At 48.3% G+C, this 27,346-nt stretch overlaps 1 protein-coding gene and 1 long non-coding RNA gene across 2 annotated transcripts; both read right to left on the minus strand.

The window, feature by feature from the left end:
* Positions 1-6,290: 6,290 nt before the first annotated feature.
* On the minus strand, positions 6,291-10,771 carry LOC126542603 (acetylcholinesterase-1-like). Its single transcript, XM_050189738.2, has 2 exons — positions 9,267-10,771; positions 6,291-6,516 (listed from the first exon to the last, which is right to left on the minus strand). Exons 1-2 carry the CDS (start codon positions 10,769-10,771, stop codon positions 6,351-6,353), a joined length of 1,671 nt encoding a protein of 556 aa, XP_050045695.1. The 3' UTR covers positions 6,291-6,350.
* Positions 10,772-24,549: 13,778 nt separating this feature from the next.
* Positions 24,550-27,092, minus strand: LOC126542290 (uncharacterized). The gene is made up of 2 exons (XR_007601786.3): positions 26,942-27,092; positions 24,550-24,825 (listed from the first exon to the last, which is right to left on the minus strand). It is a non-coding gene; the product is annotated as an uncharacterized lncRNA (long non-coding RNA).
* Between the last annotated feature and the right edge of the window lie 254 nt (positions 27,093-27,346).

Consider the following 27,346-nt stretch of genomic DNA (forward strand, 5'->3'; position numbering starts at 1 on the left):
AGCTTGGGTAGCGCGCGCGTTCACGGCTGCGTCATCTTTCCAGATGAGGTTGGCAGCTATGCATGTTGTGCGGCTCACACCGTCAGAACCTGTTAATGTCACTGTGGCTCTAGAAAACAGCCGCCGGTCGTATTATCAAAATCCAAGAGCCACATCCTCACAAGAAAAAAAAGAATGCTTACACAGTTTATAAAACGTGTATCATCATCATCAGCCTGGTTATGCCCACTGCAGGGCAAAGGCCTCTCCCATACTTCTCCAACTACCCCGGTCATGTACTAATTGTGGCCATGTTTTCCCTGCAAACTTCTTAATCTCATCCGCCCACCTAACTTTCTGCCGCCCTCTACTACGCTTTCCTTCCCTTGGAATCCATTCCGTAACTCTTAATGACCATCGGTTATCTTCCCTCCTCATTACGTGTCCTGCCCATGCCCATTTCTTTTTCTTGATTTCAACTAAGATATCATTAACTCGCGTTTGTTCCCTCACCCAATCTGCTCTTTTCTTGTCCCTTAACGTTACACCTATCATTCTTCTTTCCATAGCTCGTTGCGTCGTCCTTAATTTAAGTAGAACCCTTTTCGTAAGCCTCCAGGTTTCTGCCCCGTACGTGAGTACTGGTAAGACACAGCTGTTATAAACTTGTATAGACTTTTGTATAGACTATAGAAACGTGTATAGACTATTCCTTTGTTCACCGTAGGTCGCCTATGATCACCAGGGCTCTTGTGGGCTCGCATTTCTTGTCGCATAATATCTACTATAAACCTTCTGCAGGCCAACAACGCGGAAGTTTATGCATCACAATTTAGAAAAAACAAAAATAATCACCGCCCAAGTGCTCCGCACAGATGGTTAACCAGCGAAGATGAAACGTGCCACCTCGGTGTTTAAATCCCGACGGCTCATTAAGCGACGGCTTGGTAGGCGGCCGGCTTGGTAGGCTGCCGGATCCTCGGCACGCAGTTGCTGCTGGGCTCGGCTGCACGAGCCTGTTCTTGTGCCCGGGCTGCAGCATCGGCAGGGCATAAATGAACTCGTTCCCGATTCTGCTCGCGGCGTTGCTGATCGAAAGCTGCCTGCTCCTCAGGAGTACGTATGACGCGCGGTCTACCCATTTCGGAGCCGGAGAGAAACTGCTGCGACGGAGAGCAACGGCTGCTCGGCTGCGACGGAGAGCAACGGCCTTACACGCAGTCAATCGCGGGCCTCTCTTTCTCTCTTTATTTATGCATTCTTAAAGGGGTTTTACCGCAGGAGTTTTTATCGTACAGGCAACAGATGGGCGGACGAATCGGCTAGCCATATACAGCTTCGCTGAAAAATAAAAAGAGAAGAAGGGTTGTTATTTAGGTGTATGGAAAGTATCACATATAATTTACATGAGCAGAAAAACAAATCTATAAGAAATAAAAGCGGTCTACAAGAAGTCTGTACACAATTTACTGTTTTTTTTCACTTCGAACGCTTTCTTTTAAAAAAAGCCAGCAAAATTTAAGCAAGCTAAATCCCTACAGATAAATTGTACGTTTAGATGGACATCATTTGCAAGAAAAACCAAAGCAATTCACTTACAAATGGAGCTAATTACACTAATTAACTGCAGAGTTAGAAACTTTATGGCACTTGCCTATATAGGAAAGTGGGAGGGAGGGGGGAATCGTTCTAACACTTTCGTTACCCGTGTCTACGTTTCAAAATGGTCACGCAGGCCAAAATGGCTGGCATCAAATTATTCCTTCAATTGACCGGACCAAGAACGCGGTAACGCGAAGTATGCCTCTCTGTACAACCTTCCTGTGACGTAGAATAGCGGTGTATAATGACACTGCCATGGTATTTTCTTTTTTCCACGAGCTCATTGCGATTAGTGCTTTTTCGCAACTCTCTATTATAGCATTATTATAGCATCGAAAACATTGAAGAGTGGCTCACCGAAGTGGTCAAGACGGCGGAGAAGCACACTAAAGTCATCCAACTCACGATGGACACGCCGGCCGTAGACTCTCACCTCCTACATCTTTGGTATGCCAGAAGAGGACTACTGAGGCGGTGGAAAAAGATGAAACTTAACCGCAAACTGCAGAGACGGATCGCTCACATAACAAAGCAAGCAGAAGAATACGGAGATCAGCTCAGCAGGCAGAATTGGCATAAACTGTGCGACCAACTTCAAGGCACACTCAGCACGAAGAAGACCTGGCATATACTGCGAGTCCTTCTAGCTACCACCAGAACCAAGACCCAGCAAAGACATGACCTCAAGAAAATCATTAACTCCCATCCAGGAACAGACAAACAAATTCTTGAAGAAATCAAGCGTAAACTTGTCGTAGACAATGCCCCCAAGCTTGCCGATCCCCGACCGTACAAAGGCGAACCAAATCTCACCCTCGATAGCCCTTTCACGCTTCCTGAACTCCATGCCGCCCTTGCCAAATTGACCCGTAGCACATCGCCAGGAAATGATAAGGTGACCAACAAGATCCTACGAAACCTGCCAGACAAGGCCCTAAATGGACTCCTCGACTACATGAATAACTGCTGGGAAAAGGGTGTGCTCCCAGCAGAATAGAAGCACGCAAAAGTAATTATGATCCCAAAACACAACAAGCCACTACAAATCAGCAACCTACGGCCAATCTCCCTTACTTCCTGCGCTGGAAAGCTGCTCGAACACATGGTTCACGATCGCCTCACCACATACCTCAAGGACTCAGGACTCATGCCCGACACAATGTTTGGCTTCCGACAGCTCCTCTCAGCACAAGATATACTACTACAGCTCAAGGAAGACCTCTTGGACCACCTAGAACGCCACAAAAAGTTCTCTATTTTAACAATAGATGTAAAAGGAGCCTTCGATAATGTGAAGCATGAAGCAATCCTCCAAAATCTCCAAGATACAAACTGCGGAATCCGGACCTACCACTACGTACACGACTTTCTCAAAGATCGCACGGCTACGGTGGGTATAGGCAACATCCGAAGCGACAAGTTCGAAATGCCCAACAAAGGAACTCCACAAGGGTCAGTAATTTCACCTTTGCTCTTCAATCTCGCAATGATTAAGCTCCCACAACGACTCGATGGCATCGAAGATTTAAGCCATGCAATATACGCCGACGATATAACGTTATGGACAAAAGCGTCCACAACCGGCCAACAGCAAACTACTCTCCAAGAGGCAATCGATCAGATAGAACAGTACCTCTCAAAATGCGGTCTCCAGTGCGCCCCCGAAAAATCAGAGCTACTTATACTCAAGGCAAGGACTCGGGGAAGACCACCAGCCTACGTCGCTCCAGATCCCAACGTCAGACTCAATGGAATCGATTGGCTCCCTCCGCGTCCTTGGCCTCACAATACATAAAGACGGTTCTGGGGCAGCTACTCTTCCGAAGCTTCAGAAGACCCTAACACAAGTAACCCATCTCATTCGGCGTATAACCACCCAAAGAAGAGGACTTAAAGAGCGAGAAACCGTCCAATTAATCCAAGCACTCCTTATAAGCCGGATCACATATGGCACCCCGTATCTACTCCTCAAGAAAGCTGAAATTGAAAAACTCAACATCATCATCAGAAAAGCGATCAAGAGCGCACTAGGACTCCCCAGTACGACCTCAACCACGACACTTCTCAAACTTGGCCTCCATAACACCTGGGAAGAAATGAGCGAAGCGCACAGAGCCAGCCAGCTGGAACGCCTTAAGCTGACTCAAACAGGCAGAGCAGTACTTCGCAAGCTCGCATACTGCGAAAACTTCATAGCAGACTCAGACGCGAAAGCCCGATTGCCGCCACTTCTTTGTGACTCTATCTCAGTCGCTCCAATACCTCGCAACATGCATGCAACATACCACAAAGACAGAAGACAAGCAAGAGTTAGAGCGCTTAGCAAAAAATACTCAAAGAACCCCAACACGAGATATACAGATGCGGCAAAATACCCAGGTAGAAGAGCATACGCAATTACCGTGACCAACAACCAAGGGAAGGAGCTAATCGCTGCCACCATACCGGCCAGAAATCCAGAAACGGCGGAGGAAGTGGCCATCGTCCTCGGCATCGCCACATGCAAAGACACAGCAATCATCTTGAGCGACTCGCAAACGGCATGTAGAAACTTACGAAAAGGCCGAATTTCTGCCGCAGCAGTGAAGATTCTCAAAGAAATAACAAGACGCCAAGAACTACCCGACACCTACGTCGCATGGACCCCAGGCCGCGAACACCTGGCAGGAAACGATGCAGCACATGCTGTCGCCCGAGAGCGTACCAGCCGGGATTTCCTGCCGCACGGTCTCCGGAAAGCGACGAGGGTGGAGGACATTCCCATCAACTACGCCGTAATATTGCAACATTACCGACTAGAGAGAAGACAATATCCTCCACCTCATCCAAAATTAAGCAAGGAAGAAGCCACCGCCCTCCGCAGACTACAAACAAATACGTATGTACATGGAATTATCATGCACCGAATGCACCCCACCAAATTCTCATACCTATGCCGGTATTGTGACGTACCAGACACGCTCCCACACATGGTGTTGGTGTGCCCGCATCGCGAGAAAAACAGTGAAGATGCCTCAGAACCGCTACAACCGATCGAAGAAACGTGGGAGGCAATGTTAAAGGCACAGAGCCTGGAAGATCAGCGAAGTCTGGTGGACCGGGCCCGGGCTGCAGCATTAGCCAACGGCTTTCTGGACTAAGAGAGCCGCCCACCTAGGGCGAAGAAAGGACACTTTCTCGCTGTTTCTTACAATAAACGTTCATTCCTCCTCCTCCTCTATTATAGCACAGTCAGGCGGACGGACCGCTTTATGGAAAAGACATGGCAAAGCTTCATTTTACGCCACCCAACCACGTATATGTATAACCGGGGGCTTGCACCGCGAGCACGAAGTATGATTGGTCGGTTCGCTTCACTGCAGTCGTGTCCTCCACAACGGCCGAAAGCGTTGCCATTGAGGCAGCTCTAAAGAAGCTACGGTTTTGTACGCCTCAACCTGTTGTCATTCTTACAGATTCGAAATCCGCCCTTCAAAGGTTAGAGTGCAGGTTCCCTACTGATGCCTTATGTCTAAGCTCCCTACGCTCGGTGCACAATCTCCATATCAAAGGCTTCTCCATACGAGGTGCCCTCGCACATAGGTATCATAGGCAACGAGATGGCGGACAGGCTCGCCCATAGAGCGCTGTCTGGGAAGCCATTGAGAAAAGTGCCTCAAGACGACAGGAGACTCTTCAGAGAAGCGGTGTCGTGCCACTTCAGTTCTTTGTGGAGCTCACCTCACAAGCCATGTGTGACCAAGGGTCTCAAAAGAAACCAAGCCACTTTACTGCTCCGCATTCGCACGGGCTCTACCCCTGCGTGGATGTACAAGACTGGTCTGGCGTTGTCTCCATTATGTTCAACGTGTGGTGTGTGTGGTGACATAGAACATTACTTATGTGATGTACTCTGTATAACGCGGAAAGGAGTGTATTATTCGGGTCCCTCAAGAAGACAGGAATTCCTCACAGTTCTCTTCAGGACGTTGTTTTCCCGCGCAGGAACCAGTTAGATAGGAAGGAGGTTTCTCGCCTTCTTTTAAACTACCTGCAGGACACGGATTTGGCCTCCACATGGTGACCTTAGGAGTGACTATGTGTAATTGTGATGTCTGTGTCTGATTTATATGATTTATGTATTTTAAGTGTCGCTACGGTGGAGCAATTGCCGGCAGCAACTGCAAGGCTAATCCCACTAGTAGCCTACAACCACTCAACTCAACTCAACTCAACTCAACTCAACCGCGAGCACGCTTCGAGGTTCAGCGCGCGTAGTCAGGTAAAATGGGCGAATTATTTGGCGGGCTACGTGGCTTTATTGAAGTGTAGAAGAAAGTAACTAGAATTTTACGACGATTCCCTTCAACTTGCCAACATAGACATGTGCCGTAAAGTTTGTAACTAAGAAGTTAATTAATGTAATTAGGTTAACTACGAATGAATTCCTTTTACTTTTCTGGCAAATGATGTTCGCCTATGCAGCTAATTCATCTGCAGTGACGCTATTCGGGTAAATCTTGCGGGATTTTTTTTAAGTGTACGAAGTTAAAAAAGATAAAAAGAAGAAAAAGGACGCACACAGACTCATGGTGCAAGCTGTGTAAATTGAATTTTCAAGAGCGAGCCGCTGATGACCCGTTCGTCTACCATGTTTCCATTAAGCGCGTACCAGAGGCGCACTGTCCTCGGCAACCTACACGAGAGAAACGTCTGATGGCCAAGTTGCACAAATTTATTTGTACGCAAGGTGCGTTCGTATGTGACACGTGCGCGTATAAGGGGATGTCTTAGGGAACTGGGACGCCCAGAACCTTGTACAGCGTGCGGTAGACGTCGCATCCTTGGCCGTGGAAGTCCGATCCGATGCTGGCATTGACCGCACGCAAGAAGACATGCAGCGGTTGCTCCTTGGTGAACGCCGGCCACTCGCCGCCTCCCGGCACTACAGGCTTCCTGCGAAACAAAGGCCAGAGCACTTCTATTTACGGGTGACACGCTCAGTGCCTCGAGCTCAAGGCCCAAGGTCAAAGACCTTCAGTGAGGAGCTTGCCAGTTGAGTTACTAGTTCAAGCTAACCCACAAGCAAAACGCGTGCGTGGAAGAAGTTTTACGCCTGCACAGATGCTGGCTACGTACGAGCGCTGAAACGGCCCGTGAAGAGCTGTTTAATTGGATTTTACGACGCCGGCTGTGCAGACATAGGCCAGCCGCCGGAGGTGAGCGCCGGCCTTTCATCCTTGCCTAACGCAGAAAAGCTGAACGATTGTTTGTGGACGCGAAAGTATTTAACTTCCATCATAACGCTTGAAACGGGAAATTATAATTATAATTATAATTATTATTAAAGTACGCAGCCGTGATTCTTTATTATGACTGATTAGTGACTGCGAGCGACTGCTCCGCCGAATTAAATATGAAGCACTGTTTATGAGCGGAGTAGACATGGACGAAACACGTGCACTATGCTGTGCAAGACGTGTAATAAATCGTTCGTTGTGTTGTGTCTGTGGTGTCACAGCTCTTTTATTAATAATTTTGTCCCTTTTCTCACTCGGAGTTCTGTGCTAGTGTTCACATCCGATAACATGCTTTCGTGTTATTGCCAATTGTCTTATAAATGAGTCCTTTCGTGATAAATTATGGCTATTTATGTAAGTGAAATAGTGTAGACGGCAGCATGTAGGGGGCCATGGTCCTGCGTGCACATCTATCAGGACAACCGTTTCGTAACTTCTGAACGATTCCTGACCGCGCGCGGCCCTCCCTGTCTTCTCTTTCTCTCTCTTGATCGCGGCGAGCCGTACGTGGTATAAATTGTTCGTCGAAATTGATCAATTTTGTTTTATTCATACAAGTGGAAGTTGCGAACAGTTAAGGGGAAAAAATAAGCTTGCATCATATCCGCGGATAGGCCCAAATAGTAACAAGGCAAGCTGCTTACCGCTTGCTATGGCGTGTATGGCGAAAGCGAGTTAAACGTGTTTCACACTGCGAGATTTGGCTCAAGGAATTATTAGTTCTGTGTCAGGGACATAAATCCTGCAATTACACACGGAGATGCCGCAGGTCGCTGGCACTTAAGCATGTTCGCTAAAGTAACAGTAGCAAGGAAGCTATCATTAGCCTACAGCCACAACTGTGTAGCTTGTACACGCTGCCCTAAACGGGTTGCGGACCGTTTGCTGTAATGACATTATTATGCGCAATTAGCGGCGATGTCGGCGACCACTTCCTGCGTTCTTGACCAGGGGCCTTTTGTTGGTGCTCATAAAGTCGAGCAATATGTTATTTGGCCGGCTTCAACTTACGTCCTGCTCTTACAAAAGCGAGTCCGCTCGCAACCGCAATTAAGTGGAGCTGAAGACAGCCACGTAGGCTTCTGCACTGCCAACATACGGGCTGATAATTTGGAACGAAGCGGGACATATGTTGTCCACAGGGTACTCGAGTTCGTGTCAAGAACTTGCTGTTCGACCTACACGCGCCAGCAGGCCCGTCAGAGAGATCTATATACAGCAAGACTTGCGCGAATGCTTGTTCACGAGCCCGATAGCATCTCAAACGCGGAGCTGGAATGGTTCCACGATCTTGCAGGGCCGAAGCGAGGCTCCGTTTCGGGTTCGCCTGCGGCCTGTTTGGTGCGTTTCATCGGCGCCAAACAAACTGTGCCCTGCAGGGACTCCAACAAAAGAACGTGGAAACCACTGTTGAGCGCGTAACCGCGTGGTTTCTATTTCTGAGATGCTTTCTTCGAGCGTTCTCGACTTGCCTTTCCCGCGTCGTCAGCCATTGCCCGATGTTTTCGCATTTCCTGACTCCAAAACAAGACCTTCGGCTAGTTTTCGAACAATGAGGAGAGCCTTGCAGGTGTAAAGTTCACGGCGGCCGTAACGTTTTTAGTGCCTCAGAGCCTCGGACTGAGCCAAGTTCACTGTTCTGCGCGGTAAGCCGTACGCAAACTTTACGCCTGCCCTCCCCTCCCCCCTCCCGCCCCTCACCCGCTGGTTGATTTACGGTGCGAAGTAAGTAGGCATTCAACAAACACTTTCACACAAGCACGAACGTGGCAAAACGCCTCGGGCAGTCTAGGTTCTGGGAAGCTTCCGTGGTTCTCCCCGTAACGTATATATACAACTTTACAGGCCCGCGTTTGACAGGATCGTCTGTTAATGTAAAACAGGTGCCACCGTTGTTAAACAGAACGTTACCTGCTGAATTTATTTTCACTTAACAATCAGACAGCTCTTACCTGGCTCCTATGCGTAAGTCGGGAAGAAGAATCACCGTGCCAACTCAGTATATTTAACTATTAGCAAACGTAAGGCAGCGTAATGACACTGTTAGCCGCAAGAAAGGCAAGGAATAAACGAAAACGGAACGGATTCAAGGCGCCGCTCAAGTTTCATGACATTAAATCAGTCCTTATCTTATAAGCTAACTTAAGGATAAACCCTTCCGTGACACTGCTGAGATAGGTCTCCCGACTTTTATACGGTTATGTAGACTTTGCTGTACAGAAGTTCACAGGAGTTGCAGTAGTAATGTACTTCCAAAATGCTATTAGATTAGGCTTATCTTGAAGCCAGGAAACCTTCGATGGGACACAGCTCTCGGGCGAAAGCAGCATTAATTGTTTGTGCTTGTGACAAGCTCGTACAAGAAACAGTTGCCAAAAGGTGTGGAAAGTAGAAAATTTAGCGCACCCACTGTCGACGTACGAGCCTATGACTTGCATGCAAATTCGACTCTGCTCTCGATCTGCGTCCGAGTAGCGTTCGGGAAAGCGGAAAGGCATTCCAAACGTGAACTGGAGGTCTTCGTAATGTGTCGCACCCATCCAAGGCGGCCAAAGGCCGCGCTTGTATTGGTAGTCGAACACGTAGAAGTACACGGGACGGTTCGTCCTGGCGAACGCCTCGGAGTAGAATCTGGTCGGGCAGAAGATGACAAAGTCACCCAGGGTGTCTATCAGTGCTCGCAGGTTTCCTCTCCAGTCAGAGACGCCGGGTACACGGCGCAGATAGCTGCCGGTGATCATGGACTGCGTCGCCTTGGGCAAGAAGCCGAAGTAGTGGCGCGCTGCGAAGTCGGCTACCTCTTGCTTTCTCAGTTGGGGCCCCGACGTGATGTTGGCAAATGATGGTCCCCGAAAGTAGACGAACATGCTACCTTCCTCCGCCATGCCTCCCGCAAGAATACTTTCCAGAGGAATGAACAGGCCTCGGGCAATCGCATCCAGCTCTGGCAGCGGAAGGTAGTCGTCACCGTGGGAAGGAGTAAAGGTCACCAGCTCTACGGAGAACTGGGTGTCTTCAGCATCAATAATCTTAGAAACGGGCGTCCTGCGGAGACATTCCACGACTTCCTGGGGATGTGTCTTTGACGACGGCTTCGACTGGTCCAGGCAGCCAACGTACTCGGCGATGCGGTCGGTGTACGCGTGGCCCACGACATTCTGCGGCGGTACCAGCCAGTAGTTGCTTCCGCTGGACATGATAGCACGATGAATGAGACCGGCGTTGCAAGGCGCGACGAGCAGTGCACCGATTCCTATCGAGCCGGCACTTTCGCCGTACATGGTAACTCGGCCAGGGTCGCCTCCGAACTGAGCGATGTTGTCGCGCACCCAGAGAAGGCCGAGGTGCTGGTCCCAGAGAGCGTAGTTGCCGCTGGATGAGCCCGGACCAGTGTAGAGAAAGCCAAAAGAGCCTACTCTGAAGTTGATCGAAACGACAACAATATCACCGACAGCCGCCAAGGTTTTGCTGTCGTACAGGGACTCCGAGGCGGTTCCTGTTCTGTAGCCCCCACCGTGAATCCAGAAGAGGACTCCCAATGACTTGGGTCTTCCGAGGGGGCTCCACACGTTAAGGTAGAGACAGTCCTCTTTGACTTTGTCCCTGTTTACCAGCCAGGGAACCGGAGGAAAAGAACCGTTGGCTTGAGCGCAAGGGCTTGCGAACTCGAGTGCGTCCAACGTCGTGGGATGCCATGATTTTACCGGCACTGGTCTCCGAAAGCGCAGCTGCCCGACAGGCGGTTCCGCGTACGGAATTCCCAAGTACCGTGCCACGTCTACGCCGTCCACTTCTTCAATGGCACCCCTTACATGGCCGTTGAGCGTCTCAGTCGTGATGTACCTGTGTGCTGGAACGCCGGTCGCAGCGATGAAAAGAATGAGCACCGCTGCTGGGACAACTAAGAGCATGGTTGACTGGCGCACAGCTTGTGGTCCACCTTCGAGTCGTGTGCGGCTCCTCGTGGCCTATATAGGGTGCGCCTTTGACAGAGAAAGACGAATGGTCTGCTGACAGGACTCAAAGTTAACGGTCCGTATCGCACGAAATACCTTCAGGAGCCTTTAATCGTTACTACACGTATACGAGCGCACTGAACCTTGCATTATTAATGAAGGTAAAGAACTTTGTCTTCGCGCACTAGTGATTGCCTCGGAAAGCCGCAATTAATCATTGCCAATATGCTCCTGTAGGCTTTTCGTTATCCACAGCAGAGTTAAATGTAACCAGTTCCCAATTAAATTTATGCGAAGGGACTCAACGACGACTATCTCGAGTTAATTACACGGCGGTGTTTGGCAACAAATAGCGCCAGAAATTGTGCGATCATCGCCAATTGGCTCTTTAATGAGCAAAAGTTAAGCGATCAACTCTAATTGGTAACGTTAGCATGTACATTACAGTTGTGAAATTGATACCTTTCATTGCTTGTGTGCCTAGTAGAAGACATGTGCACTTAGAAAAATCACGACAACACCTCCTTCGAGATATTCATACCCAATGTTACCGAAAAAAGGCATTAGTCTTCCACGTATAGTACTCCCCCACGTTGCCCAAATGTAGCCTTATGGCAAGCGGTAAGCAGTATGCCAGTGCAGTGCGCCGTAAGTTTGGGGACGGTCATATCGAAATTGCTGATCATCTCTGGATAGTCTGGGGACTCGTAGTTAACAACAAGCATACTCTCGTTTGAAATTGCTGGGCAGCGAAATATACTTCATTCATTATTACATTTATTATTTGTGCCGCTTTAATGTCTGCCGCTGCTCTAAATATTGTCCAGCGTTTATTTATCACTCTCTGAAATTAATAGTTCTCTTATTACTTGGAGACAGTCGTCTATCAAACAACCGTTGTGCCATAACCTTTCAGGAACAGAATACTGCACATCGAAGAATCATTTTTTTGTATATCCCAATGTCTCAAACAACGTGGCGGTAACGTGTAAGATCTTCCAAGTGATATGAAGCGTTTAGAGGAACACAATGCGTCTAGATTGCAGCTCACCGTTGGCTTTGGCAGTGAGGAACCACATAATATTGTGGACTGCTCTGTACTGGAGCTGTATGTTAGAGTGGTCACTCGTATGTGCGCAACATGTCTTGATGTTGCAATGCCTAAATGATGAGAAAAAAAGCAATCATAGGAATGTACTTTACGAAGCGAAACGAAGGCACCGTCTCGAAGTAAATAGAATTAATTAATTAATTAGGTAATTATTAACTAAATAATTCATTATTTGTTTAATTGATTGATTGATTGATTGATTGATTGATTGATTGATTGATTGATTGATTGATTGATTGATTGATTGATTGATTGATTGATTGATTGACCGGCTGGCTGACTGGCTATAAACGACGCTGTTCTCTACGCTTTAGAATCAATTTTAACCGCGTGGAGGCCTTTAACAAGCGTAACAAGTATAGTTTACCTTACTATATAACGCGCAGTATATCGGGTGAGGATGGTCGCCGGCACTGCGAGTGTCCTTGTCGCGAACACAAACCTGGAAACTGATTCACAGAGCTATCTTTTAATAACAACAAGGTTCGTGATTTACCGGTAACTTAGCTATATCACCTGGTTATCGTGCTGCTGGCTGTCAAAAAGCTGTCCTTCCTATATGAAAATATATCTTCGTGAATTAGGCTCGGGAAATTTCACATCTCTGTGTCCCAACTCGCAATCGCAGACAGTGACACGAAGAGCCGAAATTTTTGCGATCCCGCCTGCAGTGTTTAAAGCTATTCATCAGGAAAAAAGAAAGCACGTCGCAGGCCTGTCGGGCGTGCTATATAGTCGGGGCAGAACCCTTTTTCCGGTGTGTTTGTTTTCCTTGAACCCCGAGAGCGGAGTGCTTGCGAGCCGCCAACGCAAGACAGTGCCGCCGGCTGACCTTCCTGCAGCGTGCTGCCTCGTCGAATAGCCGCCGCGAGAGGAGTGTTGAACGAGGGCCGTTCTTCTGCGGGCCCTTGCGTAACGGGCACCGCGCTCTGGGCCCGGCCTGCTTGCTTATCTTTGACGCCGCAGAAGACCAAAAGGACCTGCCGCTGAGACAAACCGTATATACACGGCTCCATGGCCATGCGACCGTTGCAACAAAGATATGCTCGACGGCGACGCCTCTGAGGATCTCAATACGGAGAGTCTTGAAAGTACGCGCGCGAATTGATACAACGTATTAGTCAACCTTGGATATCGTGTGCTCGTGAGATCGTGAATAAGCGGGATGTGCTAATATTACGTAACTCATGCACACTTTCTGCAAACGCGTTCATGAACCACGAGGCGCCATTCGTTAATTCCAGCATACATTGCAGTTTATTCCAATCACCCGCACTTGCAATGTTGAAGTAGCCGATCAAAGAACTTTCACTAATTGCCTCTTCGTTTATTCAATGAGAGCACATGTCTTAATTGTGAAATTGGGCCCGCATTCACAAGAAAGATATTACGCAATAGTATTGGTCGCAAGAGAAAATTCTAGCCAATCATGATGCTCGACATATCATTAGCGAAATTTGCCGACCAATAGCAAAGAGCACTTACAAAACAGCTTTGTGAATTCGGCCCTTAAAGCCAAGCAGCCCTAAAGGCATGCCTGCTAAGCAGAAATTGGAAGACTAGCACCACTTTCGACATTCGTCCTTATATTCGGCTACGAAACACATTGTCATTCCGGTTAAGTTTCCCAAGAGCTTGCCGCTAGCAGTGACAGACGCTCTTAACTATACTGCAATGCGTTCGTTAGCATATCTTGAGGAGGGATATCTGGTCAGGGGGGCTAGTCTTAGGATTTCTGCTAAACTGACATGACTTCGCTAGACAACGGGCCCTTGCTTCGCTCCCAATGGAATGGCTACCGACTACACTCCAGACCTATAGGCACTACCGAGACACAAGAGTGCCGCTGCTGCCAACGCGTTTTGGATCTCGCTACGCGAATTCTTGGATGACCATACGGCTTCAGCTATATACTGATAGCAGACTTGTCCATTTCGCACGCACTGTCCATATTGTCAGCTCCCAGTACGCAGATTAATAAGTCTGCCCCATCCCCACTGTCTTCCTTTCCTTTTCACCACCATTTCTTCCCAAACCAATGTAGAGCAGCCATCGAAGGGCCAAAAAAAAAAAAAAAGTGAGCAAGGATGTTTAAACAACTATAATGGTCAGCTTCGATTTCGCAATTGCGGCAAGTTCGCTGCAGGGAATAATTAGAGTTATTTAATAAGGATTTTTCATTAGCTACTTGAACATCGCGATTTCTCCTGCAGGTAATTCCTGCCTCTTGAGGTAATCCAGCTGAAACGAGTGAATTGCGCTATATGCTTGAAGTTCTTGTTCCATATAAAGGGAAAACCCCATTATGACGCAGAAGAATATGACGATCTAACTTCGTCGTGTTAGGAAGGCTACAGCGGCTTCTATATAGAATCGTACACCCATTTCATTCAGAAGTCCATGTTTTTCTGCCATCGCTGCCGTAGCCGCTGCTTTCGTCTTGTTCTTGTTCTTGTTCCTTACTGAAACGGCCCAACCCACTCTAGGGTACCGGCCATGCATCGGGCGGCGAAAAAATAACTGTTATCAATTTTCTTTTGAATAAATTAAGGTTAAATGAAATAAGTATTTTGCAAATGCCTACTGTTACAGATATGCATAATTTATTATCTAAGTATTGCATAACAAAATTATGTGAACATAATAACTATTAAGAAGAATTCTAGCATGCAATTCTCTTTGTCTTACGCTGAAGGATGCAGAGGGCTTCATAAACGTTGCTGTGGCTGTAACTCAGTGCGGTAGCCCGAAAGGAAAGAATCACAGGAAGAGTCAAATTCAAGCCAAGTTTTTGGAAGGGTTCCTTTACAAATCTTTTCCGTTGAATAATGAAACGGCAGCATTTCAAAAAGAAGTGTTGCAGAGATTGACTCTCATTCTACAAAGGACAAAAAGGAGATATATCCAGACCAGACCTGTGGAGGTAAATGTTCAGGCGGGGGGGGGGGGGTCTCGGCACTGTAGTCTCATTTGTTGTTCCAAGCACAATTGAAATGCGGGAAATCAGATGTTGACATCGATTATTGCGCGAAGTTCTTTGTAGTAGTATATCTCCTTAATCGCGCCACAGTAATGAAAGCTGATGTAGGTAAAATGGGGATTATAGGACCATCGGGGCATGCTACTGCAAGTGCATCTGCATGTTCGTTTAAAGCTACATATTTGTGGCCTGGCACCCACACTGAACGAACGAGACGTAAGTGTCTTAGGAGAAGACAATAGACAGCTTCTAATGAGTCTGACAATTTGGATGTCGTTAGTGAAGAACAGACAGAAAAGCAATCAGTTAAGATTACGGCTCATGACAGAGATGATGGCAATTTTCGTAAAGCTAAGAGAATTGCCAATAATTCAGCCGGAAGGATAGGCGTGTATTCAGGGAGCCGAATGGAAAAATACCAGTTGAGATGTGGTGACACAATGTCCACACCTGCCTTTTCTTCACAGGCGGAAGCATCAGTTGGTATAACGGTCTTTGTATCCAGCTGTGCAAGGCGGTCTTCCAAAATACTATTCAGATATTGATAGGGCAAATGTTTAGCATTGTCTCTTCCCCTTTTCAACATTTTCCACCCTCATCGTTTTCACTTTTTCGCAACAGTAAAGGCCCAAGAGGGGCAAAAATTGTGGCACGTATTGTCCGGCGATAAACTTGTATTTATAGCAAGAAGAGATAGACCTTTTAGGAAATGCTTGAGGAATCAAGTTAGCATTATGGTACCTTTACCGACCAGGTATTAGTCTAGAATTGCGTTACCGTATCGTTGTCCGGTCTTTGAGCAGACGTCTCACAGCTCGTTCTCATCGTGGGTTCATTGCCTCAAACCGTATAACTCTCCTGTACGCTGATGATATTTGCATGCGGGCGTCAGGCGTGACACGAGTTAAAGTTCGCGCACGACTTCAAAAGGCCTTCGAATGCGTTTACTAGTTGTTTTTTACACGCAAAGTGATTACGTCGTACACTTTGCGCATTAAGGGCGAAAGTGTGCCGAACACACGAACGCACCGATTTCTTGGCGTCGTCATCGACTGAGCCTTGTTTTGGAGCCCTCACGTCTCGCACTTGACAAAGTGATTGACCGCTATCGTGAGCCTTCTCGCCTTTCTCAGCGGGAAGTTCACTGGGCGCTTCAGTACACTCAGCGCTGCGACGGACTATTTTTGGGGGAATTCTTGCTGTACAGCTTGCCCGCATGCACTGCGAAATAATTGCACTACGAATACCGGCAGATTTCGGAGCGTGCAAGCCCAAGCGCTCAGAACGTGTTGTTTTGGTCTCCTGAGAAGTGCATCGCGACAGTAGGCCCCGCCTGAAGTTATCCAATCGCACTCTACATCACGGCTGATGCACTGAAAGAGCGCTTTCGGCACCCGAGCTGATTGGTTTCCCTCGCGGCCTTTCGCTCGCCTGCCAACAATTAGGCCGCATTCAGCATTCGCCAATACCATTCCGAAACATCAGGCGTACTCGCGCATAGAGTTCACGTCTGCTACGTGACTAGCGGCACCGTTGTGGTTTCTAAACTGGTTTAACATTGAATGAATTATTCCTGGTGTCAAGAATAAACATGGAGTGCTTTTACAAACTTTCAACAAGCAAACTTGAAATAGCTTTATAACGTGCACAAAACGCTATAATATGTTTACGAAGATGGTTCCGTGAAGTTCAACAGCACTGCGGCTGCAGTCATCATCCAGGCAAAATCTACTAGAATTAAAATAGAGATATCTTTCGTGACTACATGGACGGGTACAGAACTTGCGGCACTCAGCTCTGCACTTGAATTCATTAGTAAGGAGCTACCGCAGCATTTGGCGGTTTTCTGCTTCTCCAAGGCAGCCAAAAACGTAAAAAGCATACAAAGTGCAATGCGTTGCGGACAGAGGAATAAACTGTTCGCAGAGATTCGACAAATTTATCGCCACGGTCATGACAAGGAACAATGTGTACTTTTTATGGGTATTCGGGATATGGCGGTGCCAACGGGATTGTCCGCGCCGACGAAGCCACCTGTTGCGCACATGAGAGCAGTCGGCGGGTTTTTGGTATTGTTTTTGCGAACTGACGCTCCAGCTGGGCCACGCATGGTTTCCTATCAAGGAACATTGCTCCTGTGGGACTCGAACGTTGTGACCATGCTTAAATTACATTCACTGCCCTTGGATATAGAGAAAGAGAGGAACGAGTAGAGGCAGGGAAGTTAACCAGGTGAACGTCTGGTTGGCTATACCCTGCCCCGGGAAAGTGGGACGAGCAGAAGGCAAAGGCGAAATGGGAGACTGTTCATGTACAGAGTCGCTGGACCTACAGCTATACGTCTATCACGTGGGTCGCGAACGCGATATCAATGGACTACGTTGTGTAATTTATGATTCAGCACATCACTTATCAAGTGCTACGCCTTCTTCAATGGAATGGCCGTAAGCCCATGTGCGACATACGCAGCTGTGAGGAGACATTCACACGTTTGCTCTAAATATGTCCGCCCACGCTACAGTGACAAGAGGCTAGTAAAGTGCGCAGCGATTGACAGACTGGAGATTCGTCTACTACCGGAACAGAAGGTTCTAGGCCGTTGTTTCAAGTTGATCTCCGCTCATGAAGCTATATCTACGCTGCTGAAGCTCCTGAGGTGTACGGCCTTACGTAAAATACTTTAAGAAAATTTCGTGCTACCGCTGAATAGTGTACGTGGTTCTTCCTCTTTTAGTGCTCCTCTGATTTCTCTCCCCCCCCCCCCCCCCCCCCGAGTTCTGTTTCCCTTTTCAATGCTATTAGCATTCTTATGATGCTTCACGCATATTCCCTCAGCATCGGGCTACCATGCTAAAGGAAACGGACTCTGCCGGAATTTCATCCTCGTAACTCCTTCCCCTTTACCTACCTGCCTTCCTATACACCTCTCTCTCTCTCTCTCTCTCTCTCTATCTATCTATCTATCTATCTATCTATCTATCTATCTATCTATCTATCTCTCTCTCTCTTTCTCTCTCTCTCTCTCTCTCTCTCTCTCTCTCTCTCTCTCTCTCTATATATATATATATATATATATATATATATATATATATATATATATATATATATATATATATATATATATCGCTTCCCGCCTCCCAGCAAAGGGCACTAGTCGAGGATCGTCAGCTAGCCGAATGAATAATGCGCGTTGGTGAGTGAGCTACTTAGTAGAGGACTTGGAAATAAAAAACAGCTTCTTGTTTAATCCTCTTTTTTAGCGCTGTTTGTTTTCCCTGCCAAGACAATTGTGGAGCGTTCGATAAATGCGGAACTTGACGAAACAAGGGCGACTGTGACGTAAATGGATAGTTTTCGTAGTTGACGGTTGATAGAAGCAGCACACGTCGCGGTTAAAGTAAATTGTTAGAAGGTTAACATAACATTCATAAGGCGTTTCGCATGCCGAACATTTTTCTCGACGACTTGCTCAACGCCTTTTTAACACGCGGTCTGTTGGCCTTGTTTCCTACATGCAATCATGCAATGAATTACCTTGGAGCGTAGGCTCTGGAGCCCCGTTTACGCACGACGGCGAACGTGTATATTGAAAGTATACGGATGCAGTCGTAAAATCTTGGCAACTTGCCAGAGCGCCGGAAGCCAGTTCACGTTTACGATTCAAGAAGTGTAGGTGGGCAAGCAACAACGAGGTGACGGACATGGTGATGGCAAGAAACTGTGGTCGTCGGTGAACTGTTCCCGAGGCGCCATAAATAAGCCTTGAGAAGCCGTAACATAAGCAGGCCCAATTTATTTTCGACGTCTGCTGCCCACTACTGTTCTGCAGTCCGCAGCTCGAGCTGTGTCAGTGACCCGGCAGAGGAGAGCTAGCCTATACTAAGTCTCTTGGAGAAGCTCCGTGCGTATGCTCGGACTCCGAGGAGCCAAGATAGCGCAGAGCAACGTTGCCAAACCAAAAGTGTATTTGGTAACTATAGTTTGCGTAAGGAAGAGGAAACTTGCTTACGGGGGAAGGAACAGTGAATGGGATACGACGAGGAAGAAGAGTAAAAGCTTTAAACGGGACGGTTCTCCGTTCTCTCTTTCTTGTTTGCTTTTTCCTTCACAGGTGAAGGAACAAACGAGCAAGCAAGAGGGAACGGTGCATAGTCTCGTTTCTTCATTGCAATGGCGCAGTCAGCGAAGAGCTAGGTTTAATTCGACCCAGCCTTAAACACAGAACTTCGGAAGCGTGTTCCTATACTCCACCGCCAGGACTTTAGGGATCACACCGTGATTCCACAGATGCAAGTGTAATGAGGGCGTTTGGAACCTACCCCTTTTATAAAACAGACACTGTCGTAGTCAGCGGACCGACAAAGGCAGGGAACAGCGAAGAAGCCTCGAGCTTCTCTGCCGTCATCTTCTTCCTGGATGAGCGACGCACTCTGCTTCTTCAGGTATCGGTAATATTCTTCACTACTCAAGTAATACACGCTTCCCTGGCCATGGATTCCCAGAGAGATACTGCCCAGCTCGCGGACGTTGTCCATGGCTTCTCGGCCTGATTTGCAAGTGGACAAGTTCTGCAGTACTCGCACCCACCGTCGCATGAACCCACCACAGCGCCCGGTGATGACATCCAGGCCTCCACGGTGGCTTTCGGTTTTGGCAATGCTGGGAACATTACCGAAGCGATCTATGAGCTGTCACAACAGCTGCGAGATATGGTCAGCGGTTTTATTTCAGCCGTCGTCACCTAACTATCACAACTACTGCAGATACAACAATTCCCGAATTCCACGGATTCCAGGACAACGACATGTTGTGGATACAGACCGCTCATTCCTTAGGCAAGCGTTATGCTTGTTCCGATGACGTCAAAAGATTGGTTGATGACCGGGAATTTCGAGGTGCCGTCAAAGCCTGGCATCTGTGCGAGGGTAACACCTACCGTTTTTGGGCAGAATGGAGTACAGCTCTCGTAAGTGGCTTCAGTGGCTTTCCTTCCAAGTATGACGATCACTTCACATGCATGCAGTCTCGACATCAAGCCCCATTCGGGAACAACTAACTACATACGTTTACGACAAACTGATACTCCTAGCCGAATGCAACCTGACGTGGTGCTCCAGCTCCTAAGTAATAGGTCGTGGATAGATTCCTGGATTCTGCTCACGCTGCCATTTTGGCATCCTATACCGTAGAAGCAACAGCAGACGCCTTTGCCCGTAAAGCCGCAGAGCTAGAGCACAACGCAAGTAGCCGTACGACTGCCGCAGTTCTGGCAGTTGGTTCGTTGCAAGTGCAGCTCCTACTGCGACCGTCACCGTCGAAGCTACATCGACTGCAGGCGTTCGCAAAACACAGAACAGACTCGTGTCCCTTGCTACGAGTTCATGTCACTGGCATTGGTTACCTTTCTTCTCTTGTGGACACAGATGCTGAACAGTCAGCAACACTTCGGCGCCATGCTCCATCCACACTTCAATGTCGGACACAGCCCGCATTGCATTCTATCGGAGACGGGGTTCTACCAGTCCGCAAGTTAGACTTAACGATACGGACAGCTGCTGGCAGCAGGTTCATCCCTGTTGTGTCAGTCTTGGAGAACCTGCCTGCTGACGTCATCTTGGAGAGCGACTATTTGCTACACGATGATGTCGTGATCACCATTTCACAGGGGCGTATTCAACACAGCCGTCCCGACTTCAGGGCCGCCTGAACTAAGAACCCGGAGGGTGAGCATTCTAAATGCCACCTCGTTGAAGGTGTCAACGATATCGCCGAAGCTGGACCACATGACTCGATTGATGGCCGCATGTCACAAAACAGCCGGTCATGGAACGTATACATTCTCTAAAAAATGCGTGTCCAAGTCCCAACGAGAAGACTCGGACTTGCTGTTATTTTTTGCACAAGCGCCTTGACGACGCACGCAATAAGTCCAAATTTATTCAAGAAGGTGATGTTCTGTCGCAACTGGGAAAAGAACAAACAAGAAGAAAGTTGTCTTATCGTAATCCTTCGCTCTAAGGGTTCCCCTGTTTTCAGCAGCACCCGCGCAACTCAAGATGGTGGACGCATCGGTCGGCGAGCCACGCTTTGAAATACACAGTAGCGATTTTGGTGGCTGAAAATGCAAAGTGGCATCCGTTAATACGTCGCAAATAGCTACACGTGTCGGCTGTGCAAACAACTACACGGAGAAAGGCCGGGACGTAACCAATACTGTGTACTACATCCCACTGAGAGCAACAACCTAAGACTGCTCTCAAACAACCTGACCCAAGTTACAGATTTCAAGGGACGGTCTCGTCGCTTCCGGAACGCTGAAACATGGAAGAAAAGAGGTCGTACACAACGAGGAGGTCACAGCCACTTTCGACCTCCGCGCGCGTACACCGAGGGAGCAGAGTTGGCTAGACCTGCTCAATGCCCTGACCAAATGCTTCGTGACAAGTTCGAGAGGGCGTTCGTCGAAACCGATTGCCTCGTGGAGAACACGCGGCCGGTCGGCCGGCCCCGTACGTTAAGACTAGACGAGACGAGAAATCCCAGTTTCGTCGCGCACGTGTCGAGCCTAAAAGAAGGGTGCATCCCCCTGAGTGACCCCCCCCCCCCCCCCCCCATGCTGAGCTTTCTTCTGTATATTAGCAGTGTAGCCGAGTGTAAGGAAGAGGAAGTGCGCTTACCGGTGAAGGAACAGTGAATGGGAGTTGAGGAACAAGAGTAAACACAACTCTAAGAGGGAACGGCGCGCCTTTTCGTTTCTTCATAGCACTTGAATAATTGATGTCTGAAGGTAAAGGTGCGCGCATTAAAAAGGCGCCCTAAATGTCTTAATAAGGCTTAAGGCATTGGGAGAGATGTGCGGCGTATTATAAGCTTCTCTATTCAGGCATGGTAGGGGAATTAGAAACTCCTGCCTTTCTTAATATTCCCTTCCCTTCTTCTCTGCCCTGGCTCTCCCTAAACTTTCACACCACTTGTGGAGTAGCAGGCCTCTTCACCTTTCCTATAATTAAGCTTTCCCTTAATTCTCTCTCTCCTTCCTTTCGAACATGCATAAATACCGTCTTCCATGAATGACATTTATTCATTCATTCGTGTGTTTATACTTTACTTTTCCTTAGCAAGGGCTTGAATGATAAATATGGCCATTGCTTTTTGAATCTGCGGTTTGACACGTACTCTTTGAGAAGTTCGGCGTCCTACCCATTGATTTGAAGAAGCCGGGGAACAAAGGATGCAGGGCTTCATTAGATATTTAATTATTTGAAAGAACCTGGTGTACCTACACATGAACTGCACAGACACCATCAATTGGTTTCTTTTCAGCGATTTGATAGCGTCTTGATAGGCTGTGCAAAATGGCTACCAAGATTCAGACGCTACAACGAAAAAAATAATCGTGGGCGAAGCTAACAATAACACACATTAATAGTGTTAGCCATGACAGCTGACCGTGGATACTCAGCTCAGGCGCGCTGCTTGCTGCGAATAGCAGGAAACTGTGTGAATATGTGTCCCCTTGACAGCAGTGGAGCAGTGAACTTTGGGTACAGTCGCTACATGAAAGCGCAAGCGCAAGCCAAATGCTTGATAACGGATGAGGCGTTAAGCAGCTAGGATCTATTTGTCTATTGCAAGCTAGAGACTTTATGGATGCAACGAGCCAAATATTTCACAACATCACTATAGAGGCATGTTTTCCTCATACCCATGGGCCTGATAAGTGGCCGAGTCCATCGTATGCTTGGGCAGCCTACTCATTGAAAAATTAACCAAGAACGAGGTTGCGCGTTTATACGGGCAATTACCACGAACACGTTAATTGCAGCGTTGACTTGAAGGAGAGAGGCGTTCTCTCCTTGGCAGGAGAGACATAATTGAGATTAAGCGACCTAATGGGGTCGTTTGGTGTTTCTGAAGAGCCGCTATGTATACAGATGACCCAATGAGGCGCGCCTAATTGAGAATCTAGGTCGCGCTGCGACCGATCCCCCACGTTCGCGGCGGCTGCTTTGGTTCAGCCAATGCTGCACGGGCAGTCGACACGGCCCATTACGGCAATCGCGTCCACGCCGCAACGCAAAAAGCTGACAAATATAGATGGTGTTTGTGGACACAGTGCACAAACTGCAAGTCTTAGTTATATGCCATCAACAAGGGAACGATCTGGCATCCTCTCCAGGAATATTCGTGAACAGCGCCCTTCGAATAAGTTCCGGATGATCGTGACAAAGTTTAACCATATGATGCAAAAATCATGCACATTAAGCGGACATATTTGAACCTGTGCGAAGCGAAGCTTTCGTGAACCGGTTATTAAATTCTATAAAATTAAATACGATGCGTACAACTGTCTGTCATCCCATATATGCGAGATGTAATCTCATGAAATGTTTTACGTTTATGCACCGCGCAAGTCATAGCTTTAATATCGCGCGATGTGCGATGTTTGTTTGTGCACTTAACATTCACAAGCTATGGCGAAATTAAAACATTAGTTGATGCGAATGCACACTGCGAGACGACGAGGCTATGATGTGCCACGAGAAGGAAAGCAATGTTGACTATCTGTGGAAGCATGGTGAGGAGATGCGTATGCATAGAGAAGCACACGGTGCGGAAGGCAGTGGTAAGGTCGACTATCATTCGCCCGCTTCATTCCTGCGTCTGCGGCCTAATGGAAACTGGCGCGCACGCACATGCGAAACACGCGCCAATCGTTTGAAAAGGCTACACTTGGCGTTGGCACGAGAGAAGAATGCCTGCTATTTCGGTCTAATGCTTAAAGAATCCGACTGTTAAGTTGCGCTGGTAAACCGAGGTTCGATCCCTCCATGGGACACTTTTTTTTTTTTATGAGCTATTCGGCAAGACAGCATCAGCAGCACCCGGCAGCAGCAGCCGTTGGCAGTAAATTCCGGGACGGTTCACAATAAGAAAGCTTTGGTTTAATAAAACCAATTTTCTCCTATGGAAATGTTCAAGCCGCCCTACAGAGCCCGGCAGAGCGCTACACTTGGTGCCATGCATTTATCCCTGATGACAGTTTTTCACTATACGCAGTGGCTCCCGATCAACCAGTGATACACATATGTGGATCTGCGCATGCAATAGAGCAAGCCTGTCGTCGTCTCTGTTTCTGGAGTCCGCTGGGATGAAATCGCCACACTGTAAGGCTATGTGACCAAGCCTTAAAGAAGTACGCCTGGTGGCAGTTTGACAGCAACTAGCAAACACCTGGACGATGAGATCGCCTGAAAAAAAAAAAGGAAACGCGACCGATATGCAATGCCCACGTCTAATGTACTTATGCTCAGACGCATTTAGAACATTAGAGGTAGGAGCGTACCTACTCATCGACCCTTTTAGACAAGTGATTCTATCCGCGTTTATACACCAGTCGCCTAACGCCCCTTAACGAGGCAAAAACAGACCCGACTTTACCCGAAGTGACACCAGGCGGAGGCCGCATGCTTGCAAGGCGACTTTCCGCTGCGACTATATTAAAAGCGGCAACCGCGCCGCGTCTCCAAGCGCGGCTGCAATGTTTCGAAAAGTTTCGCACCGAGGCTATTTTTGCGTGTCCGCCGAAGACGTACGTGCGTCGATGGACAAGCAAGCAGCTACAGAGCCAAGAGCAGCAAGCATGGGCGCAAGCGGCAGCCGGCAAGTGTGCGCGGCTGCCGTGTAACTTCTTTTAATGCACGGGCGAAAAAACTCTCAGATGGGTCTTCAGGATCAAGGGGCGATAAAACGTGGCGCAGCCAGCGGACGGAGAGATCAACAAACAACCGAGGCCCAGCCGCGGGTGGCGACCGGGTGCCTCCTCCCACGGCGCGTCGCTCCGACGACGAGGACCGGACAACGACCGCCGAGGCATCCCGACTGCTCTTGGGCCTCAGACGTTCTCTTCCTGTTTTCCTGCGCGGAACGAAGGAACGAGCAAGAGTTGAACGCAGTACGTGAGGAACGCACACGACACGCGGACGAGATCGGAAGCTCGCCTGCACGTGCGACAAGCACGGCCGGAAGGCGCGAGGCATGCACGCCTGCCATGAGGCAAGGTTAACGAGGTGACGTGGCTGCCATCGCCAGGTGTACCTGTCTAGTGGCCTCGTTATGCGGCCTTTGCGGAGCGCACAGAATGGGGCATAAGACGTTCGTGCATACGTGTGAATGCATGGGGGCCCCGGCACCCCTTTCCTCTGATCTCTTACACGTATTTCGGTCGCCGTCGGTGACCGCTCAGTTTATATTGCCTATTGCTTTTTTTTTTCTGTCTCCTCAGCATGTTCCTCCGCTCCTTTCGCACGAAAAGGTGGCGGCGCGTGGGACAGCGCTTACGGCAGCCACGTCGGGCTGAACGCACTGCGTACGTTATGTGCACGCGGCTCTCGGATCCGGACTCTAAATGAGCTCGCCTTTGTGTTCAAAGTGAAATGGCTTGATTATGTCATAAGCTATAGGACCACAGAGCATCATCTTCTGGCCAGCGACACATTCGCCGAGAAAGAAAATCTTTATGACGCAAAGACCTGGAGAAACTTCCTTTTCTTTTCATTTTTTGAAAAGAAGAAAATTAGGAATAATGTAGGGCTACTGCTATGAAAACGTGCTGTAACTCTCAAGGTAATAAGCGATGCCAAAGTTCCCCAAAAGCTCCTACTTTAACAGAAACTCTCGGATGCGAGTGTCTCGTAAACGTCGCTAGCTTTGCTTATACAACGCCCTCAATATTTTATTTCAGAATTACGTGTCTCACTGAAGCTCCCGACATGAAAATTGCGTAATGATGCAGGGGCGTTTTTTTTCTTTTCAGAGCTTAAACGCAAAGAAAAAGGAAGCGCAAGACATCAAGAAAAGTATTACTGTCTTTGCGAAATGGTTCAAAGCCACTCCGCAAAGTGACAAGCTCTGTCGTCTGGCAATGTTTCAGGCCTCCTATTACAACAAGCATGGCGGTCGGAAGTTCGGGAGTGCGCGCAGGCACCGCAAACATTTCGCTCACGTCTTGCTGACGTATAGGTAATTCTTAACGCGCTTGCGTTCTGTTCTCTATGTATACGTGGATAGTTTTGCACGGAGGGTACACTTGGCTCTGACCGCTGCTCATCAGTCGATCGGGGCAACAATAGTGTTCTCATCTTTGCCGCGCGATCTGAGAACGAATATCCTGCCTTTGAGGGCTGCTCCCGCGTAAAAGGATCTTGGGCAGGCGCTGGCGTCATTTGCATCATACGTACGTGGAGGGCGCATCTTGCAGAGCTCATGTGAACAAGAACCTTTTTCCGACAGCAGTTTCCATGCTGCGCTTTGCGGAGCAGGGAAACAAATAATTCATGTGGAGATCGAACCTCTGCATGCCTTCGCACGTCGGTTAGCGCCGGCGGTTAAGTTTTTGCGTCGATACTGTCCACCGCACATCCGACGATCTCCGACTTTGCATTAGCAAAAACCGTCACGTACACACAAAACTAAACCGCCAAATCACGTCCTCGCCGCACTCCACTCTGCACGCTCAGCTGCGCGAGCGCTCGCTAATCTCCGCAGAAATTGTTTGTTCATAATCAGCCAGCGCGAGGGCATGATATTTTGGTCATTTATCACAAGTGACCACGCAGTTCGTATGCGTCGGCCTCTATTGCGAAAAAACAGTCGAATACGAGTCGCGCATCTTGTCCTCATAATAATGAGGAAGCGCGCACGCACCGTAAACGTTACCTGCACTCAGCGCTCCTTATACCTGTAACTTCGCACTTAACAACGGTAGTAAGCCCTCACTGCGATTAATTACCAGGTAAAAGGGGTTTGTCCTGAACGCCCGAAGGCGTACAAGAACTTCCTATAGCGCAATCCAGTCATAGCAGACTGTGCAAGGGTTTGATCTAAGCGGAGCGGAATTACAGCACACCACCTCTAACGGAAAGGTGGCGCAGGGCAGATCACCGTGTCTTCGGCGATCGGCAGTAGACAACGCGAGACGTAGTGAATAGAAACGGAGTCACGTTGGAAACCACGCAGAAATCGTGTAACGTACCACAGCACTTGTTCCACAATTCGCGGCCGCTCGCCCGAGCCTTGTAGAAGACCACGGCTCCAAACACCATCAGGACAACGGCGAACAAGAGCATGAACAACATGGCACCGCTCTGTGGAATCTTCCTTGTTGTCAGCTTCGTTCGGTTGGGGTCGCGTCACGAGCTCAGAGACAATGATGATTGAGGCGCACTGTGGTTGAGGTCGCGTTCACCGCAATAATTAGCGGTATCGAATTGTTATTGGTGCACGTGAAGTAATGACTGCTGCACCATGTTGAAAAATAAAAATGCTATGCAGTGCACGCGCGGACTTAGCGACAAACATAGCAAAGTAAAAATCAACAACAGAGGGCTAAGTGAACAGTGAGCCTAACCGAGTTCAGGGTTAATTTATGATAAATCGT

This window comes from Dermacentor andersoni, chromosome 2, assembly GCF_023375885.2.
Source record: "Dermacentor andersoni chromosome 2, qqDerAnde1_hic_scaffold, whole genome shotgun sequence".
In the NCBI taxonomy this organism is placed as follows: domain Eukaryota; kingdom Metazoa; phylum Arthropoda; class Arachnida; order Ixodida; family Ixodidae; genus Dermacentor; species Dermacentor andersoni.